This window comes from Eublepharis macularius, chromosome 1 (assembly GCF_028583425.1).
Source record: "Eublepharis macularius isolate TG4126 chromosome 1, MPM_Emac_v1.0, whole genome shotgun sequence".
In the NCBI taxonomy this organism is placed as follows: Eukaryota; Metazoa; Chordata; class Lepidosauria; order Squamata; family Eublepharidae; genus Eublepharis; species Eublepharis macularius.
The window spans coordinates 233850760-233873328 of record NC_072790.1 but is presented as its reverse complement, the minus strand read 5'-3'; the positions used below and the strand labels follow the sequence as shown (position 1 = coordinate 233873328).

The window sequence follows — 22569 nt, the reverse complement described above, 5'->3', positions numbered from 1 at the left end:
CACTGGAAACGACGATAACACTAGGAAGAATTGAAGGCAGCAGGAAAAGAGGAAGACCCAACATGGGATGGACTGATTCAATAATATTCAATAAGCCATGGCCTTAAGTTTGCAAAGACCCAACTAGTGCTGTTAACGATAGGACATATTTGTGAATGTCCTGCATTTTGCAGGGAGTTGGACTAGATGACCCTAGAGGTCCCTTCCAACCTTACGATTCTATGATATTGGAAACCATTCATTCAAAGGGTTGCAATAAGTTGGAAATGACCTGACAGCACCCAGCACACATGCAGCAGAATGTAGAGGCAGAATGCAGTGTATCGTTTCAGGTTAATAGTAAGAGATACCACTTCTGAATGCTGCTCTGCATAAACCTTCCGTTGATAGAAGACTAGCATGTCTGGCAGGGAAGGGTTGTAACCTAGTTCTTACACATCTCTAGTAACCTTCTACTTACAGAGAAGGGTTTAGCTTTAAATAGTGGAGTGTCTGAAAATAGCATCCCCCCCATCTGCCCTTTGAAATAGCACAGTCCGGTGTGCCACCTCGTTTCGCTGCATGTACACCCCCTGGCTCTCACTGTGCTCATACGATGCTTGTGCTTCTGACTCCGTTTGCACAGACTTGGCAATGCAGCTGAATCTGGGCATCTTCGAGTACAACCGACGGAGTGGCTACTTGCTAAAGCCAGAATTCATGCGGCGCCAAGACAAGCCCTTTGATCCCTTCACTGAAGACATTATCGATGGCATCGTTGCAAACACCATCAAAGTGAAGGTTTGAGAGAGCGAATAGGATGCTTGGGGGGGGGGGTTGTTGCTTCGGTGCAGGAGACCTTGGGTAATTACTGTGTATTTAATCACTGTTCAGAGCCCTTTGAAAAATGGCGTAAAGCATAAGAAAGAGAGTTTCTGCCCCGGACAGTTTGCAGTGTAAAATTTGACAGCTGGGAAAGAAAAAAGGGGGCGGTACGGACAAATGAATTGCTATCTGCTATGATTGCTTTTTTGTACTCTCGGTGGTAGCAGGCTGGTTGGAAAAGACAGCTTCTGAACATGTGCAGAGTGGCATTGTTCCACTGAACCTCCCGCAGGCATCCTGTCATGCTTTTTGGGGTGTGTGGGGTTTGAGGATAAGCTGGGGGTGGGCATCCGGGTAGGCAAGTGCCATATCCCTTTAAATCATTTATATGCCACTTTGTCTGTTCTCTAGCAAATAAAATGGGTTAAAGCAACAATTTTAAACAAGGCAGCCACAGTCCAGTTTCACAAAGATTGCAGAACAGCACTCAATACAAATTAAAACTTGTTTCATTCCATCTCGCCAGATAATCTCAGGACAATTCCTGTCTGACAAGCGAGTGGGGATCTATGTGGAAGTGGACATGTTTGGGCTGCCAGTGGACACCAAGCGCAAATTCCGCACGCGGACGTCACAGGGGAATTCCTTCAACCCTGTGTGGGATGAAGAGCCTTTTGTTTTCCACAAGGTAAGCAACTAAGAGCTTCAAGGCCCTGGTTGGGAAACACTTTGTTTTAAGAGCTCAGCTCCCAGTTACGAGGTGGACTGATAGAGAGTGCCTTCTAAGTAGGTTTTAGGTGGATTTTCTCCACCATAAGGAATATTTATGCCATGACATAGTTGTCCCCTTCTCCAAGGAATCTGGAAATGTAGTCCTGTGAGGAGAGTTAGGCCTTTCTGGTAGAGTTGTCCTCAACTCGCTGAACCACAATTCTTAGGATTTTTTGTGGAAACAAATTGATGAGATTAGATTAGATTAGATTAGATTAGATTAGATTAGATTAGATTAGATTAGATTAGATTAGATTAGATTAGATTAGATTAGATTTTTAGTCTGCCATCCCTGCCAGGCAGGCTCACAGCGGAGTACAACATTTCAATTTACATAAATAACAGTTAAAAACAGATAAAACATTATACAAATAACATTAAAACAACTTTATACAATAAATTCAATACAGCTTCTCTTCAGATGGCGACGATAAAATGCTGCTGAAATGGCTATATTTGTAGTGTATATATGCCGTTAAAGCAGTTAAATAGGCCAAACCCCCTCTCCCCAAGAACTCTTACCGTACATCTGCTGTTTAGACCCCATTCCAGCCCTCACTTTTGATGTGATAAACTTCATGAGGCAACCTGTTTTGAGGAGCTGTGGTGCTGCCGGTGTCGGTCCCCCCTCAACCAAAAATACAACCCCCTCTTCATCTTTACCCTCAGGTGGTGCTTCCTACTCTGGCCTCATTGCGCATAGCCGTCTTTGAAGAAGGGGGCAAGTTCGTGGGGCACAGAATACTGCCAGTCTCTGCCATCCGCTCAGGTGAGGCATCACACGTTTCCTCCCCTTTCCCCACCTGTTGGTGCTCTTGTTGAGGGGCTTCTTTTTTGTGCTCTGTCCCACAATGCATTGCAGCAGGACAGTTCTTGGCCCCATCAGGAGTGCTGAGGCCAGGACAGGCCAAGACGCTTTGCTAGGCATCAATTGTCTCTCAAGCTTTGGAAATCGTCTTCTGTCAAAGAATGCTTTGGGCATTTGAAAGACTAATTGAGAGCCTCCTCCCCTGAAATTAAGCCTAAGTACTTAGAATGGAGATTCTTCCCTGGCTCCCTGCTTTCTTTGTCTCCCTTATGTTAAAATTGAGATTGTAAGCTTCTTGGGGCAGGGACATGTCATCTTGTCTTCTGTAAAGCTTTTGGGTGGTGCTGTATAAATACACCGCAGTAGCTTGTCATAAAACAAGATTGGGTGGACTAGGGAACAATTTGTCAGATACTTGAAGTATTATTCTCTGCAGATTGGTGCATTTATCAAAATTGCTTGCACTCACACATTTATTTACTTAGACCAGTGGTAGTGCGCACAGCAGATTAACAACATTCTCCCTTCCTCTGCTTTACCCTCACAACAGCAACCCTGTGAGGTGGGTTAGGTTGAGAGAAGGGGTGATTGGCCCAAGGTTATCCCGTGAGCTTTCCTGTGAGTGCAGATCAGAGCCTGGGTCTCTGAGATCGTAGTCTGACTCTTTAACTGCTCACCACACTGACGTTTAGAGACGGATCATTGCGGCATGAACGTTGATAGCTGGAACCAAAAGGCCATGAAACACAAAGAGTAATGAGCCCAAATGTTTACCAGATAAGAATGATAATATTGCAATAATAATTGTTTTTCAAGCCGTAGTCTGCTAATTTATCCCAGTGGCTGCGGTTCTTATCTTGTATACATTTGTGCTCTGCATAGAAATGTCCCAAGACCTACTTCATGCTCTTTGCATTTCATGGCCTTTTGATCTCATTGTTAGCACATTTTTTCCTCCATCAATTTTTTTCTGCAAGTGTGCGAGTGTGTGTAATTAATCTGCCAACCAGGGGCATGCTCTGTGCTCCTGAACTGGACTCTAGTTCCCAAAGGCTTGGCTAATAAAAGTTAGTCACATCATGCATACACACAGATACTCAACAGTGTGTCGTAAGACCTTTCGTAAAGACTGAGTCGGCTATCTGACTGTGGGTAAGGTTCTTGAAGCCTAATGTGCTACTCCGTGCTGAGGGTAGCAGCAGTGTAACTTTCCATATGTGTGTGTGTTCATGCATAATGATTAAATGAAATCTCTCATTCATTCATTCATTCATTCATTCATTCATTCATTCATTCCATATGTTTTATATCCCACACTTCCTGCAAGAAGCTCGGGGTGGCAGACGTGGATGGTGGTGGGGAGTTAACCTCCCCCCCCCCTCCTAGCCTCAAAACAGCACCTACAATTCAGGTTTATGCCAAGAGAGGCAGACTGGCCCAAAGTCAGTCTCTGAGCCCCCGAGCCAAACTAGAGAACCGTCAACATCTGCCTCCCTGATCTAAGCCTAACTCTTAAAATGTGCACATATGGTTGTACCTTTGCACTTTGTGCAAGTTTCGTTTCTGCTGGCATGTGTGTGAGGAGTGGGTTTCTGCCATTTCCTCTGTCCCCAAGAGTCCCGTAACACCAGGGGTCGCATTCTCAGGAGTACAGCAAGCAGCGGCAGGAAAGGAGAAAATTCTGCCCCGAGAGTTGATGTGCTTGGAATGATTTGGATCCAGCCCCATAGTTGTCACTTCTAAGTGTCTTTCTGATCCAGTTTGTTTGCTCATCATTCTTTTTTTTTTATCCCGTGCTGTCTCCACAATTGGCATATTTATTGCAGAGCGTACAGCATTGTCAAACTTTATTTTTTAAAAAACTGGTGGGATGGCAAACTATACCTGTTAAACACCCTCAGAGTTAAAAGCATTACTGAGTCTGATATATGTGCCACTGTCTCCTGACTTCCCTTGCCCCAATTGACTAACGTTGCCTTATTTTGTTCCCCCCTCTTCTTCCTTGCAGGATATCACTACATTTGCCTGCGCAGTGAGAGCAATCAGCCACTTTGTCTCCCAGCCTTGCTGGTCTATACAGAGGCCTATGACTATATTCCAGATGATCACCAAAGTAATTGAACGGTTGGACTGGGAGGTCTGGGAGAGGGCTTTGCTGTAGATTCGAGCTTCTTTCTCATGTTTTCTTGGAGGCACATAGATGAAAGAGAACATAGCATTGGCCTTGGTGGCTCAGACCGAAAGTCCATCCTGTCCCGTTTCCAGTAACAGCTGGGCAGATGCCTCTGGAAAGTTGTCACCAAGTAGAGTGGCAAGGCAAAAGTCCCCTCCTTTGTTGTTAGCCACCCCCCAGGACATGGTACTCAGGGTCTGCCCTCTCTGTCGCTGCAAGCTTCTTTTAGCTGACGCAGCTTCTAAGAACAAAATAATTGCCTTGCTAGATCAGACAAGAGGTCTAGCATCCTCTTTCCGATAGTGGCCAGTCAGGTGCTTCTGGAAAGCCAACAGGCGGGGTATGAAAGCCAAGGCCCTCCCCTATTCTTCATTCCCATCACCTGTGGTCCAGATTTACACTGCCTCTGGAAATGGAGGTTCCACTTTTGGAGTTGCATGGCTAAACAGCTATTGACACACTTATCCCCCGTGAATTTCCCCCAACATTTCCTTGGGAACAAGACTAAGAAAATCATCCTCAGTTCAGGGGAAATGCTAAGAGAATAGAGGGAGGAATTGAATGAGCTGGACAGGCAGAAGAGATTGGGGAGAGCGCAATTGCATATATTGGAGGGGGCTCAGGGGCAAGGCAAGGGTTACGCTACACATTCTACAGGGTAATTGCCCATTTGCCCAGGATTTATATGTATTGAAGAGCTGTGTGCGTGAATTACATTTTGGGGGGTGCTGCAATACTTAAGTAGATTAATTAGCTACAAGGCGTCCATGGCTCGAGCAGCAGATTTTAAAACATCTTTTTCACAAAGGCGCTTATAGAAAACTTCAGGTGGCTAATGCCCCTTTAGAAGAGGCATTCCGTCCTGTATGTGAGCACTGTCTTGCCTTCAGAATGATTGCATTTTCCCACGTGTAAATTTATGCAGATCCACTTGACTGAAGCTTGAGCAATTAATATAAAGAAATCAATGAATGATGGCGTTATTTTTTTTCATGCATACCCTAAAAAAGAAATTACGTGAGCAGCCCTATTACACATCATCTTTCTTCCTCAGATTATGCGGAGGCTCTGATTAACCCCATTAAACATGTCAGCTTAATGGACCAGCGGGCGAAGCAGCTGGCAGCTCTGATGGGGGAAAGTGAGGTAAGGGCAGCCGTAGGACAGGGGAGGGATAGTAACAGGATGAAATCCATAGAGGAGAAGATGGGTGACAGCGAAGAGAAGATGATCTTGACAGGCTGGAAAACTGGGCTAAAACAAATAAAACGCATTTCAACAGAGATAAATGTAAAGTTCTGCATTTAGGTAGGAAAAATCAAATGCATAATTATAGGATGAGTCTTGGCAGTCGTATTTGCGAAAAGGATTTAGGGGACTTAGTAGACCCATACAGTGAACATGAGCCAGCAGTGTGATGCAGTAGGTAAAAAGGCAAATGTGATTTTTGGGCTGTATCAACAGAAGTACAATGACCAGATCTCACAAAGTGACGGTATCACTCTGCTCTGGTTAGACCTCATTTAGAGTATTGTGTTCAATTTTGGGCACCACAATTTTAGAAGGATATAGACCAGCTGGAATGTGTCCAGAGGAGGGCAACGAAGATGTTGAGGGGTCTGGAGACCAAGTCCTATGAGGAAAGATGGAAGGAGCTTGGTATGTTTAGCCTGGAGAGGAGATGACTGAGAAGTGATTTAACCATCTTCAAGTAATAACATTCGATTTATATACCGCCCTTCAGGACAACTTAATGCCCACTCAGAGCGGTTTACAAAGTATGTCATTGTTATCCCCACAATAAAACACCCTTTGAGGTGGGTGGGGCTGAGAGAGCTCCAGAGAGCTGTGACTAGCCCAAGGTCACCCAGCTGGCTTCAAGTGGAGGAGTGGGGAATCAAACCCAGTTCTCCAGATTAGAGTCTCGCACTCTTAACCACTGCACCAAACAGGCTCTTGAAGGGCTGTCATATAGAGGATGGCACAGAGTTGTTTTCCATTGCCTGAGAAGGTCAGACCAGAACCGATGGGTTAAAATTAAATCAAAAGAGTTTGGGGCTAAAAATTAGGAAGAACTTCCTGACAGAGCGGTCCCTCAGTGGAACAGGCTTCCTTCGGAGGTGGTGGGCTCTCCTTTGGAGTTTTTTAAGAAGAGACTAGATGGCCATCTGACAGCAGTGCTGATTCTGTGAACCTAGGCAGATCATGAGAGGGAGGGCAGGAAGGGTTACATCAGTGCTTCGTTCTCGTGGCCCCTTCTTAAACGCCCTGGGTAATGCTGATCGCTACTTTGGGGTAAGGAAGCAATTTTCCCCAGGCCAGTTTGGTTGGGATCCTGACGGTGTTTTGCCAACCTTCTGGGCATGGAGCAGGGGTCACTGAGGGTGTGGCCGGGGGAGGTATTCGTGATTCTCCTGCATTGTGCAGGGGTTGGACTAGATGACCCTGTAGATCCCTTCCAACCCTATTATTGTATGATTCTAAGATGGGGGTGGGCAACATTTGAGATCTTCATCATATTCTATTTAAATTCTTGCACACAGGAGTGCACAGAGAAGCCGCGGGAGTCCCTAGGAAGGAGCCACTCTGATGCAACTTCCTCCCCCTCTGAAGAAGCAAGCAAGCCCCCACCTGCTTTGCTTTCCCCCACCCGGAGCCCCAGCGTAGTTCCCAGTCAAGGTAAGGTCTCAAAAGCTGCATGGACACAACTCTCGTAACAGGGTGGTGGGATCACACACACCACACACACACACACAGGACTAGAGCCTGTAGTTTGGTTGGCAAACAAAACCAGGATTTGTTGCCCCTTCCCCTGTTCCTGTACACTCTTCCAGTAAGGAGCTTAGGGCAGCCTATGCAGATCTCCCCTCCACTATTTTATTATCACAACAACCCTGCAAGCAAGGTCAGGCTGATGGAGCGTGAGTACCCCAAGATTGCACTGAGTTTCACGGCAGTGTGAGGATTTGAACCCAGGTCACCTGGGCTCTATGATATGTTAATCACTACCTCATACTGCCTCCCAGTATCAGACCTATCCTTCCCTTCTCTGCTTCGTCCAAAACATACTGAGCAGGGCTTGCGCTGTAAAGATCGCATGACGCTGCTGTATACTGAATCTGTCAAGGTCAGTATTGTCTGCTCAGCCTGGCAGCAGCTCTCCAGGGTCTCAGGCAGAGATCTTTTCACATCCCCTACGACCGGATGCTTTTAACTGCAGATGTCGGGGATTTGAATGTGGAACCTGCCGCAAGCCCAGCAGATGTTCTACCACTGAGCCATGGCCCTGCCCCCGTCCTTTTTTTCCAGCTGTGGCACACTCTTGCCTGCCCCCAAACCCTGTCCTGTGCTTGCAGATGGGGAAGAAGCATGGAGCTCATTTGCGATAAATTCATCCCTAAATGGGCAAATGGTTTGAGCAGGTGCTTCTTCCCTCTGTCTCTATGAAAGGGAGCGGGGAGAACACGATCCTTCTTGGTCCCCAATTTAACTGTTTCTTTGTGTGTCTCTTTTTTTTCTTTCTCCATTCTTTTCCAACCCTGTAGTGCAAAGGGATGATCTTATCGCCAGCATCCTGGCAGGTAAGGAAAAGGCTTGTGCCAGCACTGGTAGCGTGGTGGGTAATTGAAGGTCATCTAGACAACCCCGCTCTTTTCCTTGGGTGGGGTCTGAGCCAAAACTCTTCTGTGTGGCATCACAGCGACGCAGGACTCGCTGCCCTGAGAAATCTCCACCCTTCATATCGGTGCGGGGATTAATCTTTTTAAATCAAGTCTCTAAATCACGAACTGGGGGGAGAGAAACTTTTAAGATCCTTCAAGATGGGTAGCCGTGTTAGTCTGTCTGTAGCAGTAGAAAAGAGCAAGAGTCCAGTAGCACCTCTAAGAGCGGAACTACAAGTGACAAAAGGCACAGGTTGGACACTTGTCAGCTTCCCTCAAGTTTTGATGGGAAATGTAGGCGGCGTGGCGGAATGTTGGACAAGTGACAGTTGAAAAGTCCGTTGGACAGCAGTCGGAGAACCAAGCTGCAAGACCAGGAGGCCTACATTTCCCATCTAAACTTGAGGGAAGCTGACAAGTGTCCAACCTGTGGCTTTTGTCACTTGTAGTTCCGCTCTCTGACCAACAAAATTTGTGGTAAGGTGTGAGCTTTCGTGAGTCACAGCTGACTTCTTCAGAAGATCCTTATACAGTGTGCTTTACCAGTTTCTCTCGTTCGTGTGTGTTTGTATTGGGAGTGGGTGGGTTGATGTACGTGGATTACCCTGCAATGCACCACTGGCGAACTAGTAGAGTTGAAGGAAAGACTCTTCTTTCCCCAGAGGTGTCCCCCCAGTCCGTGGAGGAGCTGCGGCAGCACAAAGCGTTTGTGAAACTGCTGAAGAAGCAGTACCGGGAGCTGAAGGAGCTGCGGCGGAAGCACATGAAGAAGATCTGCAGTCTGAACAAGAAGCAAAATGCTCAGCTCTCCCAGGTGGAAAGGAGCCGGCAGCGCAGCCGGGAAGGGTGAGGGGGCTGCCTTGCGTGGTAGGCACAGCAATAGCGTGCGGTGCTGCACAGCCTCGGTTGAGGAGCATCACATCCGAGTGCTCACGTCCACATGTTGTGGGCTTCTAGGGAAGGCGCTGGGGCTTCCCACGTTCTTGTGGCCAAGCGCCAAATCTGAAGGGGCGGCCCCCAGAATCCTGCTTGGAGGGCAAACGAAACCTATCGGTGCCCAAGACATTTGTTTGGGACGGAGGCTAGGAGGGAACGGATACGAAACCTGAGGCACCGCTGCTTGTGTCTCAAAAGGGGGAGGGGATGTGGCTCCGTGGCAGAGCATCTGCTTCGCAGGCAGAAGGTCCCATGTTCAGTGCCCAGCATCTCTGTCGAAAGAGATCAGGAAGAAGGTGGCGTGAAAGACCCCGGAGAGCAGCTGCCCCTCTGAGTAGACAATACGAACCTCGATGGGCCCAAAAGGTCTGATTAAGTATCAGGCAGCTTCATGTGTGGTTCAGCCTCTTCTCTCACGGTCCCAAGCCAGTGTGGGGTGGGACGCGGCAACATCGGAGCTGAGAAGGTGGGTGTGGGGAGAGGAAGGCTGGAGCTTGCGAGTGCTGCTGTGTACCGTCCGTTGCTGCAAATGCGACCCTGCTGGATAGTTCTGCGTTGTTCAGCGTGTCCTATCCGTCTGCGTATGCTTGGCTTCAACGTTCCGTCCCCCCTCCCCGCCCAGCTCAGATTTCTGCCATCCTTATCCTATTGCGTTGTTTATTGAATGTCCCAGTCTCTGATCGTATTGACTTAACGCTGTGCAATCTGAAAGACAGACTGTAAATAATGTAAATAAAATAAATGTCCGGATGAGGCGATTACGGAAAAGGAGCAGGGGGCCCAGCTCTGTACCTCCGTCCGCTCCCTCTTCAGCCTTGGTTTGCAGTACACTTCCCCACCCAGCCCCGTCGTCATGCTGGCTTGCAAGTCAGCCCCCCCCTGCCTGCCTGTGTTAATGAATGGCTCTTCTCTCCCTCTCCCCCGCCAGCTCCCCCCGCAGCTCAGTGCGCTCGGTGGAGGCCGTGCTGCCAGGCCAGGAGCAAGAGGTGACCCGCCGGAAGCTGGAGCTGCAGGAGTGGCAGATGCAGGGGCTCCTAAAGCTGCGGGAGGCCCAGCACCAGCTGGAGAGGGACTGCAAGCAAGAGCACCTGCACCAGGTGTGTCCACTCGGTTCTAAGCCACCATCTTGGAAGTGGTGGGGAAAATAAAGCATACACATGGGATTCAAGTGTCGGAGGTACAAGGAGTGCTTCAGTTTAAAAACCTCAGCGCTGTGGGATTTAAATAAACGAGAGATCCAAGTTTTTAGTCCTCAAGGTACCAAATAGAAATTGTCTGCAAGTGTCTTGCACCGGGATTTCCCCTCTCCTTTGGGGAGTGTGGTCACGCTAGAATTGCTGAAGCAAAGGACAGGGTTTCCTAAGCTCTGGTACAGAACTTGCCTGTGGGCAGGTGGTAGAACATTTGATTTGCATGCAGAAAGGCACATGATTTCTTGTTGGGAACTCTGTTTCAAAGGGTCAAATGACGCAGTTAGATAAGACAATACTGACCTTGACAGACTTGGTCTAAGGCAGCGATGCAGGTCTTCAGTGTGTGCAAACTTAACGTGCCTAATTTATGCAGTTAACTCGGAGGCATATGCACCCCTGGAGTTGACATACAAATAAGAATCAATTTGAGGGTTAGGCGTCTCATCTCGTTCCACCGCCTCTTTTTTTTTCTCCAGGCCCAGCAGCGCCTGGGAGAAATTGCCCGGGAATGTCAGGCTGCCCAGTTGAAGAAACTGAAGGAGATCAGTGAGAAGTGAGTACTGCTGGGGGGCAGAACGAAGAGACGGGTTCGATCCTGCCCCTGCTGGGGGTGACCTTTGGGTGTCACCCTTCCTCCTGTTTCTCTCCCCTACCTTAGAGAGAAGAAGGAGCTTCAGAAAATCTTGGACCGAAAACGGCACAACAGTATCTCTGAGGCCAAATCCCGTGAGAGGAGTAAAAAAGATGTGTGAGTTTGAAGTGAAGTGTGTGTCGGGGGTGTGTGATAGCTTTTGGGTTTTTGAAGAGGGGGGCAAGGGAGAGAAGTGGCATGCAAGGTGGCCAGAAAGATCTGAGAAACGGAGCTGTTAAGCCAAAGCTGGGAATGCCTGGGGATGCTTGGCCAACCTGGACAGAGGGTGGGTCCCGCTGGGCCTGTAATGGTAGGCCTGGTTTGTGCTGGTACGGCAGCCATTTTGTCAGAGCTGGATGGTATTAAGCACTTCTGCCTGGGGGGTGGTGAAGGGACTTGGTTCTCAACTGCTCCTTTTGGAGGATCCGTACTTGTGTGTGCTTACTCGGAAGGAGGGAGGCTCCGCTTGATAAGCCGTATTTTCACATCTTTCCCCTCAGTGAGCTCACGGAGATAAATAGAAGGCACATCACTGAGTCGGTGAACTCCATTCGCAGGGTGAGTGTCGTCCGTTCACCCACTCACCTACCCTCCCCACTCTAGGTGTTCTCTTAGCAACATACGGGTTTGGAGGTAGAGCGGGAAATGAGTTGGTGTCATGGTTACAGTGGACTAGGAAGGCCAAGGTTCAACCCCCGCCTTGGCGTTAAGCTCCCTGGGGGGCCTAGAGCCAGTCATTCTCTCAGCTTACCCTTCCTCACAGGATTGTTGTAAAAATAAAGGAAAGCCCCCTCCTCCATTCACACTGCCCCAAATTCTTGGTGGGAGTAAAATAAGCTATAGTTGTAGTATACGACTGAATGGCTGCACTCCTCAGAATAGAGTTGGTATTTCAGGTGGGCATATAATGGAAAGGGGTTGGGGACGGGGGCGCAGGAGACTTGGTGCGGATAGGTGGGGGTGCTGTGAGATGGCCAGAGTATGGGAGAAGCTTCCAGATTCCCAGGATGCTGAAACCACTGAGATCCTGCATCCCTCAAGCCCCCTTCTTGTGCCCCCCAAGTCCTTCCTTCCCCCTGAGTCGAGTCTCTTTTCCATCCCAAAGCTGGAGGAAGCTCAGAAACGGAGACAAGAGAAACTTCTTGCAGGGCACCAATCGATACTGCAGCTCATTGAGGAAGAAGAGCCACGGGTGAGTGCCTGACTACAGCACAGGCTTGGGGGAGACTCCCGTATTTTATTCTGCCTCTGAGACCGCAGCTGTGGCCTTGCACCGAAGAAATGAAAATGGCCTATTCCGAGTTGGGAAATTCCTGGAAATTTGGGAATGGGAAAAAGAGAGAGAGGGGACCTCAGCAGGGAATAATGCCATAGAGTCTGTCCTCCAAAGCAGCCATTTTCTCCAGGTGAGCTGATCTCTGTGGTCTGAAGATCAGCTGCAATTCCAGGAGAACTCCAGCCACCACCTGTAGGTTGGCATCCCTAGGATCGCTATTTTAGGCATAAGGGTGCAGGGGGCAAAGAAGTATGGCTGAACTCCCATGGCTTCTACTGTCTCTCTGTACACAAGACATCTTACATGAGGACACTCAAGTGTAGGGAGACACAACGTTAGCCGGAAAGCATAGTTTAAAAAGACAGAGCCAAAGGAGCTGTCAATTTCGCCTCTCTACACAGAGCCTGCAGAGATTGCTCCTTGTTAATTTTATCTTCGCCTCCACTGAAATCTCTGTCAATTTCACCTCCCCTTCAGGGAGGCGAAGATGAAATTAACAAACCCTCTGAGGAGTGATCTCTGCTAGCTCTGTGTAGAAAGGTGAAATTGATAAGAGCCTTCTGCTTTGTCTTTAAACTACGCTTCCAGGCTAATATTGCATTTCCCTACACTTGAGCGTCCTTGTATAAGATGTCTCCTGTAGAGAGAGACAGAGAACAGATGCCAAGCTTGAAGAGGTCACAGCTCTTCACCGCCCTCTGGTGTCCATTGCTCACCCTGGAGGGGTTCTAGCATTCACAGTGGTGCCTGGGACCCTTTCCATCTTTGGTCTGAGCATTGCATTCACAAAGGGTGTCGGAAAACAGGATGCACTCCACACAAAGGCCGTCTGGTTTAAAACCCAAGTTGCAATGTGGAGAGGCTTTAGGCCAGCAGCTGCCAAGGATGTGCTCTTCTCTCTAGCAGTGTTTTGAGCTCCCTGTTAACCACACATGTTTGGGGAGGTATTAAGGCGGTTGTGCCACTGATCTTGTGTACACAGCTGGCTGGCGAATTGTTGGTTTTGCATTATGGCCTCAAGTTTAAGTAAGCTTTGGCCTCAGGGTGTTTGGGTGGCTTTGTATTTAAATTAGTGTCATTTTGAAAAAGCTTCGCCATGCTATTGGCGTTCTCCATGCACTGAGCAGAATTTCATACCCTCTTCCTCATATAATAGAGGCAAATATATTCTTAGCAGCCTCCACTTGTGCAAAGAGTCTGAATTATTTAATTTTTGTAGATTTTTAAAATATTTACATCTCGTCTTTCTTCGGTTTGTCTAAATCACCAAAAGCCAGGTCATACCAACAACAGCATAAAAAAACAATGTAGTGAGCTGAAACTTAAGCAGAAACAATCTGTGTCTTTCTCAAATGAACTGGGGCAGAAGCCTTTTACAGAAAGCGCTGCCGGTGTTGCTTCTCCTGCCAAGCCACCCAACTGACTATTTGGAACAACACAGGGGGGAGGGTGCCCGTTGCCACTCTGCTGGAGCTCTGCTTGCTTCCAGTTAGGAGGCAACAGGTGTTACTTCTTGGATCTGCACCACCGATGGCCAGTTCTAAGCCTAGGAGTCAATAAAAGCACCTTGCTTGAGGTGACACAGTAGCTTGAACCGGCCCTAAGCACAGCACTGATTTATGTTGATCGGGAACATGGGGAGCTCTGCCAGTCAGAGGAGGCACAGCGTGAGCTAGGTGGACAACTGTCTGACTCTGTATAAGGCAGCTTCAGATATTTGTTGTGACCCCTTTAAGTGTGATTCTCAAAGACTCGGGCTGGGGAGGCATGAGTTCAGATTCTCTCTTGGAGCCAGCAGCTTAATTTGGGAAGGGGTTTGGTGCTTGGAGGTGCTGCACCCTGCTTTGCATGGCAAAAGTTCCATCCTTGGCATCTCCAGGCATTGAGGGGGGAGTATCCCTGCTCAGTTGTTGCCAGTCAGATCAGAAAACACTAGCCTCAGTGGATGAAGGCAGCTTTAAATTAGGGGTGGGGGGGGGTGATTTAGTTAGCGCCCTTTGCGTCCAGTAGCATCCTAAAGACCAACAGGGTATTATCTTTTAAGAGTCAAAGCACCCTTTGCCTTGTTATTGAGTCCAGGAATCTTCTGCTGAGTCCATTAAGTCCAGTGTTGTCTACTTTGATTGACAGTAGCTGTCGAGGATCTTGGGTAAAGGCCTTCTACAGCACCTGAAATGAAATCCTGCCCTCAAGTCATAGTTGACTCATGGCCACCCCTGGTGGGGTTTTCCTAGCAAGAGATTAACAGAGGGGGTTTGCCATTGCCTGCCACTGCAACCTTGGTCTTCGCGGGAGGTCTCCCATCCAATGACTAACCACGGCTGACCCTGCTCAGCTTCTGAGATCTGACGAGATCTGGCCTGCCTGGGGCTCACTGGGTACCCGATGCTTTTGACTGGAGATGCCAGAGAATGAACCAGGGACCTTCTGCATGCCAAGTAGATCCTCTGCCAGTGAGCCACAGCCTGTTTTTAAGGAAGGGGCTGTGGTTCAGGGTCTGTAGCCAAGTCTTGGCGCCTGCAGTTAAAAGCATCTTTCCTGGTCTGAATACTTGCTGCCAGTCATAGCAGACACTGTTGAGTGAGATGGACCGATGGTCTGGCTCTACATGAGACGGCTGTGAGTGCCTTCGGTACAAACGAGGCGTGCTCATTTTCTTTCCATCTTCTCTTCTCCTTGCTCTGCAGTTGGCAGCCCAGCTCGAACGTGAGTGTGAACTAGAGAGCCTCTCTCTCCCTCAGGAGATCCGCTGCTACCTGCAGGAAGAGTTGGACAGCAGCATCAGCAATGGACACCCACCAGGGTCAAACGCTTGCCCGAGCCCTGCCGAAGAGGAGCTGACGGTGCTGTGAAAAGGGCCGGGGGGGGGTGCGGTAGCGGGGCTGGGCCTGAGAGGCGGGGAACAGCATCTTCACAGACTGCCGTCTTCCCGTCACCCTGGAACTTGTTGAAAGTGTGATGGGGGCAGAGACAGTGAAAAACACACTAAAGGCACTTCTCTTCTTTTTTGTTTGTTTTTTTTAAGAGCAAATGTTTTATTTTTTTAAACTAATTTTTTTTTTAAAAAAACAACTAATTTGTAATTATGTTCTGTCACGTCTCAGTTTGTGTTGAGGCTAGTGAAGGAGTTTGTGTTTTGGGGCCAAGGGGGGACTAGACTGTTAGAACCCTGCCACCCCACCCCAATGCATGTACACACACCTGCCCCGGGAAGGGGTAACTCTTCCTGCTGCCTGTAGCTTCGATGACCTTTTAATGCACTATTGGCGGTGGGTGGGAAATCTGTAATCTCACCCTCCCCTTCCTCCCATTGAAAGGAGGGGAACAAAAAGGGCTATTTTTTAATATTCATCTTTTAAAAAAAGAAAACAGATTTACTTCGTGTGTCATAGAGACCCACCTATGGAACGCCGTCGCTTTCCCTGAGTCTGTTTGCTGCAGGCGAGGAGCAGTGAGGGCAAGATCGGCAGGGGTTGTAATGGAAAGAGCCTCGTTACTGTGTTGTGGGAGGCGGGTCCCTCACCGCTCATGGAGATGGACAAGAAAGAGAAAAGGGCGGGGCTGTTCTACTTCTGTTGGGTAGCGGCAGGAAGGCTACCTGGCCTGTTCCTTTTTCTTCCTGTCTAACTTTTTTAAAAAAATGTAAGTAATAAACTTGTAATTCAGTAGCCTTTTGCTTGTTCCCTCGTTGATGGTTCTAGGATTGCTGCCCCAGCTTTATAGCCAATACAATGGGTAGCACCGATTCTTAGCAGGTAGGTAGCGATTTTGTGGGATTTCCCCCCAAGATCTTACTTTGGTCACATCATGAGAAGGCAAGATTGTCTGGAAAGGTCAGTAATGCTAGGAAAAGTGGGTGGCAGTAGGAAAAGAGGAAGACCTAAAACGAGATGGCTTGACTCAATAAAAGAAGCCACGTCCTCCAGTTTGGAAGATCTGAGCAAGTCTGTTAATAATAGGACGTTTTGGAGGTCTTTCATTCATAGGGTCGCCTTAATGTCGGAGGCAATTTGACAGCACATAACACACACAACCTCTGAAAACAGATGAAGCTGCCTGATATCATTGTTCCCTCTAGTCAGATACTATCTACAGTGAAAGAGATTCCCCCTTTATCATTTCTCCCTTTAACTGGCAATGTTATTGAGGGTTGAGGCTGGGCCCTTCTGCATGCAAAGCTGCTACTGTGCCATGGAGCTCCAGTCCTTCCCTAAACCTAGAGGAGTAAACATTTTGCTCATATTGCCAGCGAGTGCTGCGGTTCAAGGAGAGCAGCTTCAGTAGCGAGCTATTGAAGCAAGACTTCACCTTGCGCTTCCTCACTTCACAGCTCAGCCACTTCGCTGCTGTGCCACTCCAGCGCTTCTCCCTTTATTCATCTCCTTTTGTACCTGAATGCTTAGACTGCTCCGTCTCCAAAGACTAGGGGAAAGTACAATTTGGAAACGGCTAATGAAAATGCCACTCGAGCGTCCCCCAGGCTTCCACGGGCAGAAAGTGTGTGCTCAAAGTGACTTCGACGCTTGTCTGGAGGAAGCTGCTTGTCGCCTGCCTGAACCAGGGGAGGTCGATGAGCCAGCGACAGGTTCCACGTGCAGAGAAGCCTGGCGTTGTATTTCTAGGTGGTTTCCTGCTATGCTGGCTGTTTTTCTGGCTCTTCCTTTCCGAGAGAGGAGTTAAGAAGCACGTAAGTCTCTTCTTCCTGAACATGTTAGCCAGAGCATAGAGCCCGACCTCTTCCAAGAGGGGTTGTCTGTCCTCTGTAGGATGCCCTACCACTTTTCCAGAAAGCGGTTCTGTAACATTCTGGCTTGTGGGGAAAATACACGTGTGCGTTTGAACAACTGTACAGAAACGAGAGGTGCCCTCTTCACTGGAAAGCTTTGTCTTGCTGGCCCTTGTCGGATCAGAACATGACAACAGACTCGTGGTCACAAGAGGGCTGGAAGCCCGTACCGCCCTGAGCAATTGGGGGCACCTCCTTAGAAGATCCGACTGGCCACATCTGGGACTTGGGGCTCACAGCTGCTCTGGGGTATCTGCATTACAGGCTTGATTTAATAATTCGCTTTCTGAAACCAGGCTCAGTTGGGGGTGGCAGGGAGGAGCTGGAGATTGAGAGTTTTCACTGCTCTTCAGTACAATTCTGTGCATTCTTTGGGAGAAATCATAATGGTCACGCTGGTATAAAACCAATATTAGTTTGTAGTGTTACTGTACCCTTGGGTATCTGTTACTAAGCCTGCGATATTGCCTTTAATGGGCATGCAGAAATTTAGCAGACAGTTTTTTTTCCTGGAATGAAAACAGTTTGGTTGGGGTAAGCGTTGCCTTAGACTGTTTTTTTTGGGGGGGGGAGGGGGGTAGAAAAAAGGGGATATCTCCAGAGGAGAGATTGAGTGTGTGTGTTGGCTACTGAGAGTGCCCTCTTGTGGCCGCATGTGAAAGGGCTTTCTCTGCCCCAGTTGAACAATTCAAGGGCTTCACCACTTTCACCTCCCACAAGGATTTTCTTGTATAAGAAACATGTTGTTTATTTTTTCACTTGTAACCTGACAACTTTTTCCTCTTCCCAACTGTGCGGCAAAAACAGATGGGTGTCATCCCTAGTGGGTGTTGCAGAAATTGGGCAGGGCCGCTGAGTGGAATGACCTTGTCCCGTTGCTAACTTGTATAAAAATTCTGGAGGGGAAAGACTTGGTTTGCAGTCTTCTGATGTTCAGAGATCCAGAGGAGTCAGTTGTGTTACTCTGTAGTTGCAAAACAGTAAAGAGTCCAGTAGCACCTTTAAGACTAACCAACTTTGTTGTAGATGCAACTGATGAAGAGAGCTGTGGTTCTCAAAAGCTTATGCTACAATAAAGTTGCTTAGTCTTAAAGGTGATACTTTCAGAGGCAGGTATAACACAGCCAAGTGGACCAACGGCCCAGCTCAGGTTTCTCTGGTCAACTTTATCTGAGCTGGCTAGGAGAATAGCCAATTGATAACTTAATGGGGAGGAACTACCACGATCCAGGGGACCAGAACTTGCCTTCTGCTAAGTTGCAAAAGAGGGAAAGGTTTCCTTGGTTAGTATTGCTTAAGAGTGCCATAAGGGGGACAATGGAGAAAGTCTAAACCTCCCTAAAGGAGAAGTGCGGCTTCAAGACTCACTTGGACAAAACCAAGATAGCAACAAAAGTCTGGTAACTTTACCAAAGAGCATTGTGGGGAAGTGGAGTAGAGTGTGCGTCTTCACAACGTTGTGTAGAGTCCTTTTTTGCACTTCAGCAAAGACTGTCCTGCTTGCTCAAGTCACTTCAGTTAGGACTGACTGCCGTAGTGTCGGGCAATATCCCAGTAAAAGATCCTGGCTGATGTTACCCAAGCCTTGACCTTGGTAGCCCAGGCTAGCCTCATCTCATCCCATCATGGAAGCTAAGCAAGGTCAGCTCTGATTAGTACTTGGATGGGAGACCACCAAAGAAAGGCCGGGGTTGCTCTGCGGAGCCAGGCAATGGCAGGGCACCTCTGAACGTCCCTACAGGGTTGCCGTTGGCTGGCTGTGGCTTGACGGCACTTCCCACCACTATTTTACTCAATAGCCAAGGGAGGTGGCTAGGGAAAGCCTGGGGGTCTTAATGTGCAGAAAAGTCTTTGAGGCAAAAGGGGCAGAGAGGTCTTTAGCAGAGTGGCTAAAAGCAATGGTAGAAAGTGGGGATGGATCATGGCTGGAAAGGTGAACTCATTGTGGTCTAGTTACTTAGGCTAGATGAATCAATTCTAAATTACTTTGGTGAGAACAGGCCTGAGGGATTGACCCTCCGACTGCCTGAAATAAAAATATCAAACATACCATCACCTACCTAGCCTGCTCCACCATTTTGTGAACCTTTTACTTGTTCCTTTGTATATGATACTTTGCAAGCAGTACACTTCCCCCTCCTGTAATAAGTGGCTTATCTTGCTCAATTTTCAATCCTTTTTTTTACAGTCTTCATCTCCCTAGATGCTCTCTTGCAGGATTTCCATGAGCCTATAAAGCCAGTCTTTGGTTAGAGCATGCTTTAACTGATGGGTTGGATTGGGATCTTTAAAATGGGGGTCTTCAATTTCTCGGAGCCACCGTGCCCATGGACCACTGAACAAAAATATGATAGGGAGTAATGTGCCATCAGTCATGTGCCAGAAAGAAGAGTAATGACTTGTTTTTATCAATGATTTGGATGAAGGGGTAAACGGGCTACTCGGTAAATTTGCTGATGATACCAAATTGGGAGGAGTGGCAAACACCCAAGAAGATAGAATTAAAATTCAACAAGACCTGAATACTCTGGAGAAGTGGGCAGCTGTGAACAGGATGCAATTCAACATAGATAAGTGCACAGTATTACATCTGGGCCACAAAAATGTGAAGCACAAATACTGGATGGGGGATGCACTTCTGGGTAGTAGTGTATGCGAAAGAGATCTTGGGGTAAGAGTGGACTGTAAACTAAATAAGAGCAGTCAGTGTGATGCGGTGACAAAAAAGGCAAACTCAGTCTTGGGTTGTATCAAAAGGGCCATTGCATCGAAATCGCAGGAGGTCATAGCCCCTCTCTATACTGTCTTGGTCAGGCCGCACCTGGAGTATTGTGTGCAGTTCTGGAGGCCCCATTTCAAAAAGGATGTGGACAAAATTGAGAGGGTGCAGAAGAGAGTGACGAGAATGATCAGGGGTCTGGAGACTGAGCCCTACGAGGAAAGGCTGAGGGCCTTGGGAATGTTTAGTTTGGAGAAAAGGAGGTTGAGGGGGGACATGATTGCTCTCTTTAAATATTTGAAAGGCTGTCATTTGAAGGAGAGCAAGGAGCTGTTCCAGTTGGCAGCAGAGGATAGGACTCGAAGCAACGGGCTTAAATGACATGCAGAAAGGTACCGGCTGGATATTAGGAAAAACTTTTTCACGGTCAAAGTAGTTCAAAGGTGGAATCAGCTGCCTAGGGAGGTGGTGAGCTCCCCTTCACTGGCAGTTTTCAAGAAGAGGCTGGATGAATACTTGTCAGGGATGCTTTAGGCACAACCTGCATTGGGCAGGGGGTTGGACTAGGTCGGTATGGCCCCTTCCAACTCTGTGATTCTGTGACTTTGCTAATGCCAAAACTAGGATTGTGAGCAGCAAAGTATAAAACGTAGGGCGGCCAACTCCAAAGTAGAGCTGTAGTTCTGGAATTATAACTGATCTTCAGTTCCCACTACATGAAATGGGTGCCTCAGAAGGTAATAACTTCCAGGTGTGCCCTGGAATACATGGTAATGCCAACTTCCAGGTGTGACCTGGAGTTCTGACAGGATTACAAGTCATCTCCAGTCTATAAAGTTCAGTTCCCCTGGAGAAAATGGCTGCTGTGGAGGGTGGATTCAATGGCACTATACCTCACTGAGGCCTCTCCCTTTGCCAAACCCCACCCTCTCTAGGCTCCACCCCCAAATCTCCAGAAATGTCCCACCCTAGAGTTCGTAACTAGCTCTATGGCATTCTGTTGAGCTCCCTCCCTGCCTGAATCTGACTCCATCCCTGAAACTCCCAAGAATTTCCCATACCGGAGTTGAGAACCGTAAGGAAACCTGACCAGGAAACAAGCTGACCTGCAGATATACCATCCTGCAAAACATACCTGGCAGGCTAATCCTACACACTCAGCCTAACCCACTTCACAAGGTTGTTGTGAGGATAAAATGGTGGAGAGGAGAAAGATATAAGCCACTTCCATTCCCCATTGGAGAGAAAGGCATAAATGAAGTAAATAAAAAAAATCAGATATGGGCCAGAGTCATGAGGTAATTCTCTGAAGTTACAGTGCGCAGGCCATTTCACAGGTTATAGGGACCTTTTTGCCCACCTGTGTCTGCTACAAATCCTGTCTAACACAACTTTCAGGTACAGATGGGGCCAATTAGAATTGGGACTGCAATACGCAGGTATATGGGCTTTAAGTGCATCCCCGAGGGAACTATTTACCTAGTTGGGGGGAACTTACACTGATGTGCTACAGGAATGTTTTCCCATCTAGGCAAACAGGAACTCCTCAGAGCTGCTTGGAAAAACAATGTGTGGGGTCCTCTCATACGCTGCACACTTACCCTTGGGGGTCTGTGCACCTGGGAATGAAATTCCAAGCCCAGAACTCCCAGCGCACATCTGGCTGACCATATGCAGAGGAAAACAAGTCATTCCTGAGCGACTTCTTCTTGCGCTACTGCTGCATCACTCAACTTGCCTGCCAAAAAAGGGCGGCACAGTGCCCTCTCCACACGTGTGCTAGCAGTTCTTTCCAAAATGTGGCCTCTCCAGAAGGGTTGAGAGAGAGGGGTTTGCCACCTAACAGGAACCGATTTGGGAATCACCTGAGCAACTAGAGACCACGCATTTAAAGGGGTCTAAAAAGAGAACCTTTGAGAAGAAATTCTGTTTCCTTTTGTGAGGATAATAACACGCTTTGTAAACCGCTCTGAGCGGGCATTTAAGTTGTCCTGAAGGGCAGTATATAAATCAAATGTTATTTTGCACACCCACTGGACCATCGCTATCTTCAAGAGAAGTTCCAGGATCATTTTTAAAAAACACAACTTTCTCCAAGTTTTTAAATAACTTTTTTTTTAAAAAACGCGCACACGCACACACACAAAACATATCCCAAGTAACACAGGCAGTTGGACATAGCGGGTGTACATGGGAAAGGGTGACATAGCAGGGAAGTAGACTAGCAGGCACTGGCAAAAAGACAAACAGGCAAGCGTGAACAGAGAGTGACTTTCAGACACACGCAGACCATGTGGGTTGGGGGTACAGGAGCCGCCATGCAGACTAGGACATGAGATGCACCAATATCCCTCCCCCCCCCATTAATGGGGGATGGAAGGGAAGCACCGCGCACAGCGGCCTCAGGGAAGGAGCAGAGAGTCAACATTAAGAGACAGGGAAAGGAGGGAGGAGTGGATGGGTGTCGGAGGAGGTCCCCCTCCCCTTTAAATAAAAATAAAATAAAGTTTTGCGTTTCCTTTCAGTAAAATAAACTCAACTAAATAGAAATCTGGGTTCTGTACAGGAGTAAATGACGATGTGGGAAAGGTGGTAATTTGGGGATGGGGTTGGGGAAGCAGCCGATTTAGACCCCGCCCACTTTTTTTGCTTTTTGAGATTTGTGCTGTTTTGGAGGGGTTTGTATGAGTAGATTTCTGAGGGTCTTGACTGTGCTTGGAAGAGGATACATGGAGGTGGGTGGGTGGGGCCCTCTCCCCACCCACTCCTTACATGCTTTTCCCACTGGCCTACCCTCCCCCTTTCTGAAT

General features: G+C 48.1%; 1 protein-coding gene across 1 annotated transcript in view; it reads left to right on the top strand.

Annotated features, from left to right (window-relative positions):
• PLCB3 (phospholipase C beta 3) overlaps positions 1 to 15922 on the top strand; it is a 69840-nt gene extending 53918 nt beyond the window's left edge. Inside the window, exons 20-33 of the mRNA XM_054993232.1 lie at positions 626 to 780; positions 1331 to 1492; positions 2245 to 2344; positions 4392 to 4496; positions 5611 to 5702; positions 7100 to 7235; positions 8102 to 8137; positions 8881 to 9064; positions 10083 to 10251; positions 10824 to 10900; positions 11006 to 11095; positions 11479 to 11536; positions 12084 to 12170; positions 14942 to 15922. Of these exons, the coding sequence (XP_054849207.1) occupies positions 626 to 780; positions 1331 to 1492; positions 2245 to 2344; positions 4392 to 4496; positions 5611 to 5702; positions 7100 to 7235; positions 8102 to 8137; positions 8881 to 9064; positions 10083 to 10251; positions 10824 to 10900; positions 11006 to 11095; positions 11479 to 11536; positions 12084 to 12170; positions 14942 to 15106 (1616 nt within the window). The 3' untranslated portion in view covers positions 15107 to 15922. The remainder of the gene's footprint in view (positions 1 to 625; positions 781 to 1330; positions 1493 to 2244; positions 2345 to 4391; positions 4497 to 5610; positions 5703 to 7099; positions 7236 to 8101; positions 8138 to 8880; positions 9065 to 10082; positions 10252 to 10823; positions 10901 to 11005; positions 11096 to 11478; positions 11537 to 12083; positions 12171 to 14941) is intronic.
• The last annotated feature ends 6647 nt before the right edge of the window (positions 15923 to 22569 follow it).